This window comes from Stegodyphus dumicola, chromosome X1, assembly GCF_044657685.1.
Source record: "Stegodyphus dumicola isolate Sdum_Otavi_A_Nest chromosome X1, ASM4465768v1".
NCBI lineage: Eukaryota > Metazoa > Arthropoda > Arachnida > Araneae > Eresidae > Stegodyphus > Stegodyphus dumicola.
The window spans coordinates 231,798,284-231,815,115 of record NC_140780.1 but is presented as its reverse complement, the minus strand read 5'-3'; the positions used below and the strand labels follow the sequence as shown (position 1 = coordinate 231,815,115).

The 16,832-nt window shown below is 31.9% G+C and overlaps 1 protein-coding gene across 6 annotated transcripts in view; it reads right to left on the bottom strand.

The window, feature by feature from the left end:
* Window positions 1–16,832, bottom strand: part of LOC118188650 (E3 ubiquitin-protein ligase RNF13-like) — a 173,379-nt gene that overhangs the window by 141,638 nt on the left and 14,909 nt on the right. For 4 of the 6 annotated variants that reach the window (XM_035359146.2, XM_035359144.2, XM_035359143.2 and 1 more), the window contains 2 exons: window positions 1,177–1,291; window positions 983–1,063 (listed from right to left, as the gene is read on the bottom strand). In XM_035359146.2, the coding sequence (XP_035215037.2) occupies window positions 983–1,063; window positions 1,177–1,257 (162 nt within the window). In that variant the 5' untranslated portion in view covers window positions 1,258–1,291. The remainder of the gene's footprint in view (window positions 1–982; window positions 1,064–1,176; window positions 1,292–16,832) is intronic. The other 2 variants (XM_035359148.2, XM_035359147.2) reach the window with 1 other exon arrangement.

The window sequence follows — 16,832 nt, the reverse complement described above, 5'->3', positions numbered from 1 at the left end:
GCAGCTGACTTTTCTTTAGATTTCACTTAATGCCTTTGAATATCTCGAAGCAAACTCTATCAACACAGGGAGATTTATCAACAAAACTAACTTTTAAGAATACGAGTTTGTGGCTTAAAATTAGAAAAAATACCCACACATTGCAATTCTTCCTAGTTCCATCACTTTAATTTTCTACATCATGAATAGCCTTCAAGTCACTCTAAAGATTTAATGCTTTGCCTTGAATTTCCATTTTGAGTAGTAAGTGGAACTTTTCTATTACGTCTCTGAGCTTTATGGATAATGGTAGCTCCACGTTCACTATTCTGTGCTCCTGGTTTAAATCGTGAATTTTCATAAATTAGAAGCCACAGTCCATGCCTTGTGATTTGTACTGATCTTCTTTTTATGGTAAGTTTTCAAAATTATGACTCATCTGCTCTGTTTTCATGGCCCATTTTTAGCAAATGATGCACATTTTTCATTAAGCTTCACAACAGAGAGCTTTTGTTCTGAAGTAAGCCATCTCTGTTTCTTGGAAGCATGAATACTCTATTGTCTCTCTGTCTTTATTATTAGTATTAGTATTACAGCTTCAATTATCTACACTATCTAAGCAATTAAAACTCCATGAAAAAGAAATGTATTGTGTACAGTAGACAGGTTAGAGTATGGACAGCATAAAATTCTGTGAACTTCTACATACACATTTTGAAGTATTTACCAATAACATAAATTAGTAACAATGCAAAGTTTAGAAAGAATTTTGCATAGCTTTAAAAAAAGTTGCCAACTTTTCAAATTACCAGCAAATGCAGTTTTTTTAAGCAGTTGTAATATCTAAAAATATCGAACCCTCAAATGAAATTTTATAATTCTTCGAGCTTTCATTGAAGTTAATTACAATTTAAACTGCTTTCTGTTTGCTTATATTTTACTTCTAAACCAATTTTATTCAATTACAATCTGATCTTTTTCATATATAACTGAATATGTTTACCTTTATACCAGCCAAAGGAATAGGTGCTGCAAAAGGTAACTCAGTATCAGAAAATTCTTGAATAGCATATTCTTCATAATGCTAGAAATAAAATAAATTACTACAATCTCTTTTAATTAAATACATTCAGCATAATTACCTAATGAATTTTAAAATGCAAATATTACTGACACATAATAGAAAGTTATACTCACAACAACAATGGTTGATTCTCCTAATCCACTGAAGGATTGTATCACACAGTAGAAAGTGATTAACCATAATGAATGCATCATAAAATGAACCTGTCAGTACACATGAATTAAATATCTGTGTGCAAAGAACAAACACCAATTATTAAATGCCTTCGCTAAAACTCCATCTATCAAATGTAATTAAATAACTATGTGAAGTTTTATTAATCTGCTAACAAGTTACCGTTCTTATTTTAATTTATATTTCAACCCTTCACCCTATAAGTAAGTAAATTAAGTAGAAAATAAAGATTAAGGAAAAGATTCAAATAAGATTAAAATTATAAGTAAGTAAATTAAGTAGAAAATAATGAAGATTAAGGAAAAGATTCAAGTAAGATTGTTAAATGAGCTCAAACATTGTCTTATCACTAGAATTATGGCAATGATCATTTTGACAGTAACTCCATTTTAATTAAATATAGTGTTTTTGATTCTTTATTTATAACTTTGATGTTTTTTGACTTTTCCTAAAAACTTATGAACATTACATGATATTTTTTCTGTCCAATTTAAATACTTTATTTTCACCAATATCATTGTTTATACCTAGAATTACAGCTATCAGTTATTTTGACTGCATCCAGAAAATCATATATTTCTTATTATTTTTACAACTTTTTAGCTACTTTTGGTTTGCTGATAGATAAACAAGTGTATTTTGGTAAGCAATATTGCACATTTCACACAAAAGAGTGGGGTGGAGAGGAGGGGGAATAAAAACACCTGCTTGGTATTTTTGCAGGCCACTTGTCTGTGCATTTCCCTTCTGTGAGAAAGGTTCTTTTTCAGTAGACACAAATACATTTTACTTCATTTGGATAGTTTTGTTGTTCTGGCCTGTTTATCACGTCATGTAGAAGTGTTGGTAGAAAATATATAACGGAAAAAAAGAGATAGTGAAAGTTTTTGAAAGTCTTTCTGATGATAATTCTGCTTCAAAAATTGAACCTAATGAAGAATTTGATACCGAAACTACATCCAGTTTATATGACGAGAACTGGATTGTTCCTATTGAGACAAATGAATCAGATTTGGCTGATGGAGCATCTGCTCACAAAATAGATAAAGAAAGCAAAAATTTAGATCAACACAATATTACATTGCCTTCTATAGTTTCTGGAACTAAAATCTATGTCAGTAGTCAAGCTCAAGAAAGTAGTGAACAGCAACAAAACACAGGTCAAGTATGAGGAACATATATCCAAAGTACGAAAATTCAAAACAATAAAGAAACGGTGAATGATGGTTCAGTTTGTGAAAAAGGAAATATTTCGAGAAGTGTTACGAGGAGACATCCTCAGCAGAAAGTCTTATGAGAAGTAGGTGGGCCAACTTTGTACGCAAAGAGAAAAATATTATCACAAGGATGTTATTTATTATCACAAGGATAACTGATATTGGTACTTTCTGATTATTCATCCACCCTGAAAAGAATTCACCTTACAATGTCCTATGTCAGCAAAACAGGCAACCAATAATGTTAAGAAAAGGCATAAGAAAAGGCATTTATGTGGCAGCCAGGTATGCAATAGCCCAGATTTTGGTTTTTCAAGTTTGATGATCATTTTTCTGGTTAGTGCTTATTCTAATTATAGTTAGATAAGTTTTTTTCTATTTCTTTATTGTAAGGGATCATGACTGCAGAGATTGCCAGCCAATGAAAACGAAAGTGTTGCATTTCTTCAGAGACATAGCATTCTGCTCAATAGTAGACAATACTGAAATTCACACTCCATGAATTTGTTGTTAGGAAACGAGTGCTTTTATTTTATATTTCATATTTTTGCTTCATAAATTTTTATACATGCCATCTGCTATTGTAAAATGGTTTCCTTTTACCAATGAGATAAAACAACTTTTTTAACCTCCTTGTTAGAGTGTAACTTGCTGTATGGTATGTCGCAGCAGTTTTTTGAATTTTTTTAATGTTATATTCCAGATAATAAAATATTATGGTTTTATCACAAGCTCGCTTTACGGTGTATTGTTTTGATTTGAATTTTATGTAAAATGTCTACAGCTGTAATGAATTTTATTAAGTTAAATCTTGAATATCAAGCATATTATTTTAGATTCTATGTATACTTAGAATTCCAAAAAGGATATCCTTTATTTCAAAGTGAAATTCAACAGCTGTACTTCATAAATGATTGTACCGTATGAAAAGCACTATGACAAATTGCAAGCAATGTGTTACAATGCAAGTCAGAAATTCGATTGAAGAATTAATATCTTTAATCTCACCAATCAATGATACCCGGGCAAAAGAATATCCGATCAATGACACCCCGGCAAAAGAATATACTACATCAGTGAAGTTCTTCGTGCACAATGCCAAGTTTCTGCAATTCTCTGATATTTTAATCTAAAACTGATTGCTGGCTATACAGCACAGAAAAAAGTTGTTTTATTTATGGATGTTTCTTGCATTTTTAATTTTGTTCATTTAGTTGCTGTTTTATGTAATTTTTAGCAAGCAGCCATTTTTGAAAATGGTTATCACCTTTCACTTCTTAGTTTGGTGGAATGTTAGTCACCAACAATTTGCAGCTTTTCTGGAGGGGGGAGCAGATAATCACAAAGTACCCTAATTTTTCTACAGAAAATAGAACAAAACTATCTCTAACTTTCATATGATATACCTTACCTACTGAAATTCAACTGTTCTCCAGAACAAGGATCGTGACCAGTCAGATGAGTTTTTAATCAGCTTCAGAAATCAATTATATTTATAGTTGGATTTTAGATTTAGATAAGCACATGTTTCTTAACTGTAGACATATGATCGCTTTGTTAAAAAATTCCACTTTAACCTTTTAACTGTCATGCCCGAGATCTGGTGTTCGAAAATGTCACGCCCGAGTATTATTTGGGGTAATTTTTTTTTTTTTTTGAGTGCATCATATTGTTATACCCGAATATATATCGGGAGACGATTATTTCAGCTTCATCTCTTTGTCAAACCCGACTGTATCTCGGGAAAAGTTAATGTGCGCTCAGTTCAATAGATGACAGCACTTTACTGAAGATTTCAAAGGTTAGAGGTTATTTGGTTCAAGGTGCATGGGATCTTTTTGTTGTAAAATAGCGTCCAGTTCTTTGAAACGTTATATAGATGATTTAGATTCTTCAACCGAAGATGAAGGATGTGTGTTTGATGAGCAGTATTCATGATACTTCCATGGTCAGCCTCAAAAATAAAAAATGGAGATATACTCAAGCCGAAGATTGTTTCTAATTATGGTCTAACTATGGGTGGTGTAGATCGCTGTGATCAGGAAATATCCTTTCATCCAACAATCCGAAAACGTCAGAAAAAATATTATAAAAAGATATTTTTACATTTACTAGACAAGGTACTCTGGAACTCATATTTGCTCTATAAAAATGTAGTTGGGAAACGTATTACATTTTTAGAATTTCGAATCCAAGTTGTAGAAGAGCTTTTAGATAAATATGATGATGCAGCTTCTGGACAAAAGAATGTTGGCAGACCACCTACAATAGATAACCCTGCCCGTCTTACTGAACAACATTTTATATCCCATTTTCCTCCTATTCCTGCGAAACGTGAGCCTACAAGACAGTGCAAAGTGTGTTGTTCGAAAAAGGATAAAAATGGGGAAAAGATAAGGAAGAAATCACGATTCTGGTGTAGTGATTATGGAGTTGGTTTGTGCTTGGAAAAGTGTTTCCAGTTGTACCACACAAGACTGAATTACTGAACTACTAATAGGTATTTACTTATATTTATTTATGTTTTAGAAAATAATTAATTTTTTTTCATTTTTAGAAAATAATGCTCCACTAGAAGCAAACTTTGCAACTGCCATGTTGAGTGGCAGCCGCCTCAAAGAAAATATGCAGTGGCTACAAAACTTTAAAAAATTTACCCATGTACGTCAAAATATCAATTTTTAACTACTTAAGTATATTTTATTTTGTACTAAACATTTGGCTTTTGGAATAAAAAAATTTGACAATTTGTGTACCCAAATCATCAAAATAACTTGACAGTTAAAGGGTTAAATAATCTTTAAAAGGCAAACTGACTGCATATTGTGAAATATAACATTTTTCATAAGCAAATAAAGATGTAAAATTTTAAAATTTCACAAAGTAGCAAAAATTTTGGCAATTACTGCTTTTTATGCCTCACATATCAAAAAGTTACAGAATTTTTTCTTTGGCATGGCAGACAAACATATTCAATTGTACTTTCCATACTTGATTACCTAGACACATTCAGGATGCAATTAATTACTGAATAATAAAGTGTATAAGAAAGTAACTCTTTAATAATGGAAATGTCATCCAATACAGTATCTGTATTATAAGTAAAGGAAAACACTACCACATCAAATTGTTGTATAATGAAAATGCCAAATTATAGCTATGAACCAAATTATTCTGTTTGAAACTGACAGTTTTCTGATATAATTTTATTTGCACACACATACAATTAATATTAAATGTTATTCAAAATCAATGTGCATTAATCATTTCAGGACGGGCGTCCCATATACGCATTCCCTATGAACGTCTCTTACAGCCGGGCATCCCATCCACTCATCGCTAGAGACTGCATTCAGAGGACGGGTGATGCATATATGCATTTTAAGCTAGAACGTTTTTCTGAAGGCCACTAGATGGCATCCTATATCCATTACTTTTGAAATGAACACAATTTTAGGTTCCTGACCTTGAGTTTGATATATTCTGCTTGACTTTGGTATTTTATTCATCAGCTCTTGCGAGGGTGGGGGGAAGAGGAAAGCGTAAACAGAGGTGAGCTCTTTAAATTGCTGCATGCTAATGAAAATGTTTGCATGTCAATTTATATCCAATTCCTTTTTTTATTCTATTTTTTCCTTTACTATGTACAGTCTTTTAGGGTTTGCATGGGGAGTACTGCTCTGTTTTGCACTGCCTTCAGATATATTTCCGTTTCTTCTCTTTTTATTTCAAAAAGCCTCACCTCCAGTCTGTTATGTCAGGAATTCCTATTTATCATAGGAAGACCCTTGTATGGTAAATGACCCATCTATTAACGCAGGTGAGAGTGGTGATTCATTTTCTAAAGAGTTAGAAAGTGATACTTTTTCTGAGAGTTAGAAAATGATACTCCTCCGTGCTTTGAGATTTAGCACACTCGGTCTTCATTTAAAATTTTGTTACTTCTTACTGTAAATAGTGTTTATTGTGTTGTTTTATTAATTTTAAACTTTATTGATAGATTTTATCAATTAAAACTTTGGAATAATTTGAATAGTGCTTTTTACAAGATAAGCAATTTTTAAGTATATTTTCATGTAAAATAAAGAAAAAAAGTTATTAAGTGCTTATTTTAACATGTATAAGAGCTCAAGTAATAATCTAAAATGATACCAAAAATTGCGATGCTAGAAGCGAAATTTTTTTTTTTTTTTTTCTGATCTTTTGTATAAAATTAGGCTTAGCAATGCAAAACCTCCATCCTGTACAGTGACTGCCTTCGATTCCCTTCTGTCCCGCATGAGCGTCTTAAACAAAGATGCACTGCCGCAAAAAGGTTAAAAAACATCAATACTCTGAACATAAATAAATGTGTAACACTTAATTTAAAACCATAATATAACACATGATTTAGTTAACTTGAAAACATCGAGTTTTAACATTTTGTTTCAAAATTCACCAAAGTTTCATTTTAAAACTTCAGAAAACAAAATAATGTATACAAATATTATGAATCTATAAATTAGTTATTTTAAATTATACAGCCAAGGAAAAAACCCAAGTTCTCTTTGAAACATTTCCTTTTACATTCCTTTTCCTTTAATGTGAACATATATAATGATTTAGGCATTTAGTATTCAATAAATAATATGAAAAAATATTTTGGCATCACTGCTTGAGTCATTCTCAAGCATGAGTTAACAGTTACGTGGTGATGAAAGCAAAGTAATAATGATTTGGCAGGTTGGTATCTTCAATATGTTTTTCTAAATGTAGAAGTTTGCAGTGAATTTAGGTACTGTGTTCTGATGTATATTATGCAATGGTGGTTGTAGCCAAACTATTAATTGTAGAGAATTGTGAAAAGAAGGAATTGCGTGTCTCAACATGGAAATGTTTTATTTAAATAGAAAGTGAAATTAACATCAAGGACATTTTACTATGTATCAAGCAAGCATATTTGTCTTGTAAACTTCTTTGTTAGAAAAATATGCGCCATTTCTTTCAAAAAGCAAAATGAAAATTGGCATCTTATATTGTCAATAAATTAACTCCTTTGCATTCTTTCATGAAATACAGTCAAACTGATCAATATATTTTAATGAATTCTTTGAGGATACTCATTCAAATTTAAATATTTCATCTCCACTTCCTACATCTTGCAGAATATTAGGCAAAATGCTATGATTGGAATTTTCCTGCTATTTAAATACATTATAATCAACAACTTCAATTTCCTCATAATCCCTTATTCAATGCAACTCTACTATGGATTCAGACTCATTTTTAACCATTTGCAGCATTTCTATAAATGAAATTTTTATAAACAGAGTGAGAGAAAAAGTGACTACCTTACTGTTAATTTCATGACAAATATCTGAAAAAGAAATGCATTTCTTAAAAAAAGGTTCATGTTTAATTCATTTTGTCAACTATCAGAAAATTATACCAGAAATGTTTCTTTAAATGTATATAAAACATATTTGATAACTGCTTTGTTGCATAATTTTTTCTTTGCTCTTTTTTTTTTTTTTTTTTTTTTTTCATGGGGGTATTTTTAGATCACATAAGAATGCTGCAATAGATTCTAGCACTATATTTATCAAGCACTATATTTATTTAAAAACTCTAGCACTATATTTATCAAGCAGCACAAATACTGAATTAGGCTACCTAAAATAAAACTGAATGTGACTATAAGGCAAAATTATTTTAATTATAATCAAAATTGATTAAAAAACAGAGACTTGTACTGTACAGCACCATTACATTACCATTATAGACATCAAACAAAGTTTTCAATTAATTAATATTTTCTTCAAAGTTTAAATGTTAATTCTTGTGTACTCGGAGTGTTAGAACTAATTTTGCAACACTGATTGCAGTGTAAGGCGAATGATATGTTTACTGAGATATATACAGTCAAAAGTCGTTAATCCGGACACCCATAATCAGGAATGATCTTAAATCTGGACTTTAAAGCTACAAACTTTCTGCGCATGCGTGAACGCATTAGCTACAAACTTTCTGCACATACGTCAACGCATAATGCGTTCACGCATACGCATATGCATGTGCGCATGCGAAATAATACGTTTACGCATTCGCGTTTAATGTATAACGGACGGTATAAGCTAAGCCAAAATTATCTAATTATCTATTTCAGTTAATGTTGCAGATTACATTGTTCCTTACTCTTCGAATGGGATCCGGCTTATTATTTTTTGCAGACTCTTAGAGCAAATTTATAAAAGTAAGCTTGAACTTTCGATTATGTCAAATAGAATTTCCGATGCTGGAGCTGCCAAAGCAAAAGTATGTTGCGATGTCCATCAAACAAAAAGTGGAATTGCTGCAAAAAATGGATAAAGGCATATGCTTTGTTTCTCTAACCATTCCGAAATCTGTTTATCATTTTCACGCTGCTCTGCAGGGGGGGGGGAGGTCGTTGCGGCACGCAATTAACTGGAAGTTGATCTGTCAGCACTATCCTTATCTTCAGGGCAGATGTTTTTATTTTATTCAGCTTATAATTCCTTAATGAAGTATTTCATCTCAATGTATTCCGTCTTTGATATGATTTAAATATAATTCGGAATCATTAAAAATATCACGAGTACACATCAAATAGTTTTCTGGTTGCAATTTTCTAATTTCGACTATGCATAATGTATGCTTTACGCATGCGCACGTTCAAATGAATGTTTAATAAAGTAAAAAAGTAAATATTAAGCCTTTTTTTTTTTTTTTTTTTTTTTTTTTTTTTTTTTTTGTAAATTTTGATACCCTTTAGATCATAATTGCTCTTTACTTCATAAATTACGGTTTCATATTTTTAATTTTAGAATTTCTGCATGCCATCTTACCAGATTTAAACTGATGATCTATAATTCGGAAAAATTGATAATCCGTAATCACCGAAGTCCCGACGAGTTCGGATTAAAGACTTTTGACTGTATTTAAACTTGGGCATACCCTGCTTATTATATATTCTTGATACAATGAATGTCAAGGACTTTCAAGACTAAAACTTCTGATAAACAGAATTCAAAAGATGGATTGTGTGGCAGCAGCGGTGGTAAAATTTATGATGCTGAATACTTATGTTCTTACTGTATTCCTAAAATGCAGCTATTTCGAGTACAGAAAGCAATTTCATTTTGTTGCTCTAATAATGAATAACTATAATGAGTGTTAGAAATAACATAGCATTTCACTTTGAATCTGTTATTGAGAAAGGAATTGTGAAAATTAATGCTTCAAAGTCTTAAGGCTGTGTCAATCATCTACAAGTATATTTTACACTTTTTATATAAAATTTCACTGAAAATGCTACATCTAGGGCAGAAAGCAATTATAATCCTAACTGAAAAACATGCTTTCTCAAATCAACAAAGAAAGCTTTGAGTATTGCTGTCAACTGGGATGATTATTCATTAAGAATGATTGCAAATAAATAGCTGGTCTAATTATCTGAAGATTTTATTAACCAGAAACAACAATAAAGAAATGCAAGCCAAAATATTCAAATTTAAAACAGGAATAAAATTGTCTGAAGCAAATTTTAAAGCAAAGGTATATGTACAGACATGTAAGTGATTTATATAAACAATATAAATTTCAAACATAAATACTCAGAGAAAAAGTACTTTTTATCCAATTCAATAATTTCCCTTGTTCATTACTGACACATACTTGCCAACCTATGACACTTAAAAATCAGGAGATTTTTTCTAAGAAATCAGAAGATTTTTCACAATGTTAAAAAGAGTTTTTAAATGATAAAAATATAGTTTTTAATAATGAATTAACTTTAAATAGTTACTAATTCTTAAATGCAAGCAACACAAAAATACCTTACACAAAAAATTTTTATTACTTGCATCGTTTAAGAAAGCAATAACAGAAAAAAGACGCTTTAATCAGTTTTCATACAAATGTTATGAACAGTGGCAGATTTTGCTTTCGTATTCAGAATGTTATGAACAGTGGCAGATTCGTGCTTAGATAAACTTACAGTAATCAGAAAATGTTTCGTGTGTTGAGCAAATTTTTTTTTATTTTGAGAGAAATTTGTAGTAGCTTTACGCTTATATTTTGCAGTATTATTTTGAGAACTGCCAGCTGAATTGCTGAATGGTGCAGAAATTACTTTATTTTTCTCACCTATTTTTAACAATGGGAGAAGTAACTACATCCCTATTTACTTTAGGTATTTTATAACTTTGAATTGAGCCATTTATCTTAACACTCGAAGCATTTACTTCTTCTTTAAAAAATGCAAGAAGTGGGTTCCATTGATCGAGGATTCTAGATAAGCATTTCTTTAAAGACAGCCAGCCGTGTACACACGTTTCAAAATTTTTCTCATTTCAGTATTATTTAGCTGTTGGAACTGTTTCAATTTTTTCCTTCCTTTTTTAGAACTCCTTTCAAGATAATAAATATCAACAATGTGTTCATCCACATTTATTGGTAAAGAAGCTGCACCTTTTTCAGCTGCTAAATTAAAGATGTGACAGGTGCACCTCATAATCTGCAAATCTGAATTTTCCTTTCTTAAGATGCCTGTCTTCAAGCCTACCGTTACTGGTGCAATATCGGCACCAAGTGCTAAGCAATTGTCCAGAGGGACTGCATTTTCTTTTAAAGTTTTAATAATTAGCTGTGCTGTATTTAAGCTGCCGAATGTCCTTCTAAAGCGGGGTCAGAAAGTAAACTGCACTCAATTTCCGAAGACTCTAGATTTAAAAGAGAAACAACAATTGGATACAATTTTGAATCTGTATTATTGCTTCCATCCATAAAGGGGCAGAACGGAGCTGTTTTAATGCAATCAATAACTGAAGATATTTAACAATTGCACCTGTTTTGGTCCTTGCACTTGAGTATTTCTTAGCGATTTCACTATCGGAAACATTTTTCTAAATAAAGCTGCAGCGTGATCCCACGCATTCAGTGGCAGGTTGTGCTCCAGTAAAAAGGCAAAGAACAGACATTCTGCATTAATAACTGTTTGGTCCTTTGTTTCCAAAGAAAAATTTAATTTTCCATTTTTTTCAAAACAACTCATGTTGTCCTTGTGTTTTTGTGTACACACATGATTGAGAACATCCGCCCTTCCATCATGCAAAATCGAAAAATCGCAATGACAGACGGTACACATCACAAATTTATTACATTTCCTTGAGGAAATAATGGAAGGAAAGTCAACTGTGTACGATTTTTGAAACATACACGAGTATTTCACCTTTCTCGCAGATATAACAAAAGATGATTATTTCTAAAACTATTTCCCAAAGGCACGTTGTAAGGATCCTAAGTTTTACTAACGTTTATTTTATTTTAAATCTTTACTATCACTTCTTATTTTCTACTTCCGGCCAGAATTAAAAGCTTTAACTTATTTATGCAAATTTGTCTTGCTAACGCCAAGTACTTAAGTTGTGGTTTTTTGCCAAGCAAGATAGAGGAAGGAGTTATTGGAAGCAAGCTGCTTGCCATAGTAGTTTTACGAGTTTTCACTCGGTTGCTGGTTGCCTTCAAGGCCAGAGGTTTAGTCCACTTGATAATTTCAAACGTATCGTAGTTTTAGCAGCTCGGCGTACTTCATTCCATTACGTCTTTTAGTTGTAGGGATTAACCACATAATGCCTCCTGATGGATAATACAGTGTAACATATGACATGTTATTCCTTCTTTTTGCAAAAGTCCCACGAGCCCAATATTTTTGTTCGTCATAGCTCTAGCACCGTCGGTTTCAATAGCAGTGCACTTGTCAAATCCGCCATACCGCTCTACTGAACATTTTCATTGTTTGTAAATATCTTCACCTTTTGTTGTTCCGTGTAATTTTAAAAGTTCTTCTGAATAATTATAGTTTTTATTTACAGTTCTTATAAAGATAAGCATTTGACTTACATCGGAAATGTCTGTGCTTTCATCCAATGCTACCGAAAAATAGCAGCAACTATTCATAAGGTTTTCTAATTTATTAGTGACATGCATGCTAATCTCGTTTACAAGTTGGCTTACAGTCTGGTGATAAAGTGATACTGTTTGAAATTTTCTTACCATTTCCTTGTCATTAAATGCTTGAGCCATTTTTATGCATATTTTTTAATGAATTCTCCATCCAAAAATGGCTTCTTTGCCTTTACTATTTCTAAACAAACTTCAAACGATGCAGCTACAGATGCTTCTTGAAATTTTGGTTCTTGATTAAAATAAATCGTTTTCTGATCCAGCTGCTTTTTCATTTTTTTCACTATTGGTATTTTCATGTCTCGCATGTACGAATGATACTTTTTTTCATGCATGGAAAGATAATGGCACTTCAAGTTATATTCTTTACACACAGCTATGATTTGTAAACATTCCAAACACTGTGATTTACAATTCTTGTTCAGAATAAATAAATAATCTATTTCCCAGCAATCTTGAAATTCTTGATTTTCGAGGTATATTTTTCTTTTATTAGTAGCACTCATATTCAAATTACTTTAATTAATAAATACAGTGGTGGCCAAATTGTGGACACTTTTGGAAATTTTTGTTTTTGAACTTTGTATGCTTATAGAAAACGTTACGTTTCACAAAATGCAAACTTGTATATATCATTTTAAAGAGAATTTATTACTGAATTCAATACAAAACACAAAATTCAATTATTTGCAATACGAAAAAAGTTAAACGATAATAGTTATCAATATACATTAGATAGTGATGATTGCAGTGAGTTCTCAGTGCTTAGTAGGGTATCCTTTATTTTTGATTACAGCTTCACATCGATGTTTCATTGAGCTGACAAGAGTTTTAAGCTCTTCTTTTGTTATTACATGATGCCAGGAAACAATTATAGCCTCAATCAGTTCCCTTTTATTTGATGGGCACCTCATTCGGACAAGAGTTTTCAAACGGTGCCACAAATTTTTGATAGGATTGAGGTCAGGACTGTTTCCTGGCCATGACAACAATTTAATGTTCTTTGTATGAAACCACTCTTTCGATATTTTGGCCGTGTAGCAAGGAGCAGAATCCTGCTGAAAAATAAACGAAGCATTGTTGGGAAAGAGATCTCTGATGGAAGGTAGAAGTTTTGGTTCTAGAATAGTGTCAATGTATTTTCTGGCATTCAGTGTCCCATCGATGACATGAAGGCGACCAATACCATCTGCTGACATGCATGACCAAATCATAACACTAACTGGGTTCTTCACAGTTGCTTGAATGCAGTCAGGATGTAGCTCTTCTCCTATTCTACGTCTTACATATTTTTGCCCATCACAACCGAATAACGATATTTTAGTTTCATCACTCCATATAATTTGTGACCACTGATCATCTGTCCAATTAATGAGTTCCTTTGCCCACTGTAGTTTTTTTTTTCTTTTTTTTTTTTCATTGCTGAAAATTAAGATAAGGCTTTTTTCGTGTAATTCTACCTCTCAGTCGAACATCTGTTAATCTTCTCCTGATTGTTCTTGAACTGACAGAAACACCAGCATCATTCAGATCACTTCTGATGGCCGTTGATGACATTTTTCTATCTTGGAGACATAGTCTTTTTATTCTTCTGTCATCAATAAATGGGGTGCACCTTTTTCGGCCTTTTCCTCTTTGTTTTTTATTGAATTTGTCTCCTGATATCGTAAACAGAACTTTCGGACTCCAGATGTAGTCACTGAACCACCCACCTGTCTTGCAATTTCAGCATAGGAAAGACCACTTTCTCGTAACACAATATTACATCTCTTTCTAGGTGTCCAATCTACTCTTTTATTTGACGTCATTGCTTCTTGACTAAATATTAAAAATTTTTACAAAAATTCCTACTTGTAATTGCAGTGTATAAGAAACAGGTCCTCCTTCTATAGAACAAAGCAAAATAATGAATTGTTTCAAGTGTAAACATGATGTCAGCTTCTACTGGCAGTTACTAACATTTGATTGGTTCTCAGAACAAGAACAATGATTGGCCAGGAAAGCTAGACATTACAAACCACTTCATAACTGTGTTTTTTTATTTATATTAAAGTACATATAACTTTTTTTGTATTGCAAATAATTGAATTTTGTGTTTTGTATTGAATTCAGTAATAAATTATCTTTAAAACGATATATATAAGTTTGCATTTTGCGAAACGTAATATTTTCTATAAGCATACAAAGTTCAAAAACATAAAAATTTCCAAAAGTGTCCACAATTTTGGCCACCACTGTAAATATTATAACACAGTCACCAATCAACAAATTCTAGACAAGTCTGTACTAGCACGATGAATCAACTAAATAGTGCAGGGTAGTGTGCGCATCACGTGCACCAACCATAGGTAAGCAACAAACAAACAAAAATATAATATGTGGTGCCAACGTTAAGCCAACCATCATCAGAAGTTAAACGGATTGCTGCTGTATTCAGCCAGGTTAAGTGAAGTTACTCAAACTAAATAGTACCTACTTTAAATTCAACTTAGATTTAAATTTTCACATAGTAAAATAACTTGAATATTAATAATAATAATTTAGTAACATAAATTTATTCATAGTAAAATGTACTTGTGGGCCGTAAAAATAATTTGGCAGGCCATCTGCCACTTGGACAGCCCTGATCTAGAGAAAATTCAATTGCTTTCAGACGTCCAAAATCACTTTTTTGTTCATATAACGAAGTATTAAGCCAAGTTACATAAAAATCGTGAGAAATTTTAAGAATAAGAAAAAGTCGGGAGAAATATATTGTAAATCGGGTTGGCGGGAGAGCGGTCGAAAATCGGGAGTCTCCCGCCTAAATCAGCAGAGATTTATATATCACTTTTATGGAAAGATCCCATCAAAAAATAACTGCTGCTATGTGTAGTTTAAAGCTGACAATGGTAATTTCTTATTTTTATAAAGGATTTCCGGGCCTGAAACTTCTCAGAAATGGAATTCAAAAGATAACTATATGGGGAAGAAACCAGCACACACATGGTCTGCAGAAGTCTACTGACCTAACAGCCTTCTTGAGTCACAGGTAGTACAAGAAAAGGGATAAAGATCCCAAGAATACCATCCCTTAATGTGTTTTCTAATCAAAACTGGGATGCAGCTTAGACACATACTGTCTTCATTGTGCTTTGATGCAAGTGAAAAAAATTCTTATCCAATATTTTCTGAAGAGATAACTGCCTGAAAAAATAGGAATGTCAAAAAATAACCAACAAAAGATTTATACTTCTCAGTGATATTGCAGATTTTTAGAAACTCTAATAATTTTATCACTGAAATTACTGCATTATTTTGAATTAAAGACACACTTTTTATTCACATTTTTCACATATAAAACTAGGGTGTGGCTTAAATAAAAAGTAAATATTTTAACACCTTGTTTTTGCCAATCTTTCACTCCTCAACAATGCTGAGGTATAATTCATAATTCAAGTTCTGGAAATGAAGATCTTCACAGTTATAGTATATCCAAAGAGCATTCTCAACAAATTTGGTAGCTTATTGTATCTTAATACCTATTTAATTGAATGAAAATGCTTCTTATTTTTCAAATATTATAAAATAATTTTTTACTTTTGTTATTTTCTAGCTTTAAAATCCAACTGATTTTAAATTCAAACGTGAATACTTTTTAAAATTTCTTCCAATTTCTCAAATTCAGAATCCTACTCCAGCTTAAATATAAAGAAATATGGTACAAAGTCAGTGTTTTAAACATTATGGTTAAAAACTTGGTATTTACCACAGGTTCTACTGCAGTGTCCAATACAATTGCATAGCAATACTGATAATATTATAGCATATCAAGAAATTACATTTGTATGGGTATAATCACTGAGTACAAACACAGTTATAAAATACCTAAAAAGTACAATTGTCATCATGTTAAAGTATTATTTAAACATACAAAATATAAAAATAAGCATAAAAACAGATACAGTCAAAAGTCGTTAATTCGGACACCCATAATCCAGAATGATCTATAATCCGGACCTCAAAGCTAAAAACTTTCTGCGCATGCGCTGCATTGACACATGCGCATAGGCGTTTACGCGTGCGTGTAAGACCTTTACGACTGCGCATATGCATGTGCGCAAGCGCAAAATACGTTTTCGCGTGCGCATTTAATGTATAACGGACGGTATAAGCTAAAATTATCTATTTCAGTTAATGTTGATGATAGCGTTGTTCCTTAATCTTCGAATTGGATGCAGCTTATTATTTTTTGCAGATTGTAAGAGCGATTTTACAAAAGTAAACTTGAACTTTCGATTATGTCAAATAGAATTTCCGATGCTGGAGCTCCCAAAGGATCTACAAAACGAAAGTATGTCTCGATGTCCGTCAAACGAAAAGTGCAAAAAATGGATAAAGACATGAAGAAGGCGACAGAGAGGTTAGTGAAAACG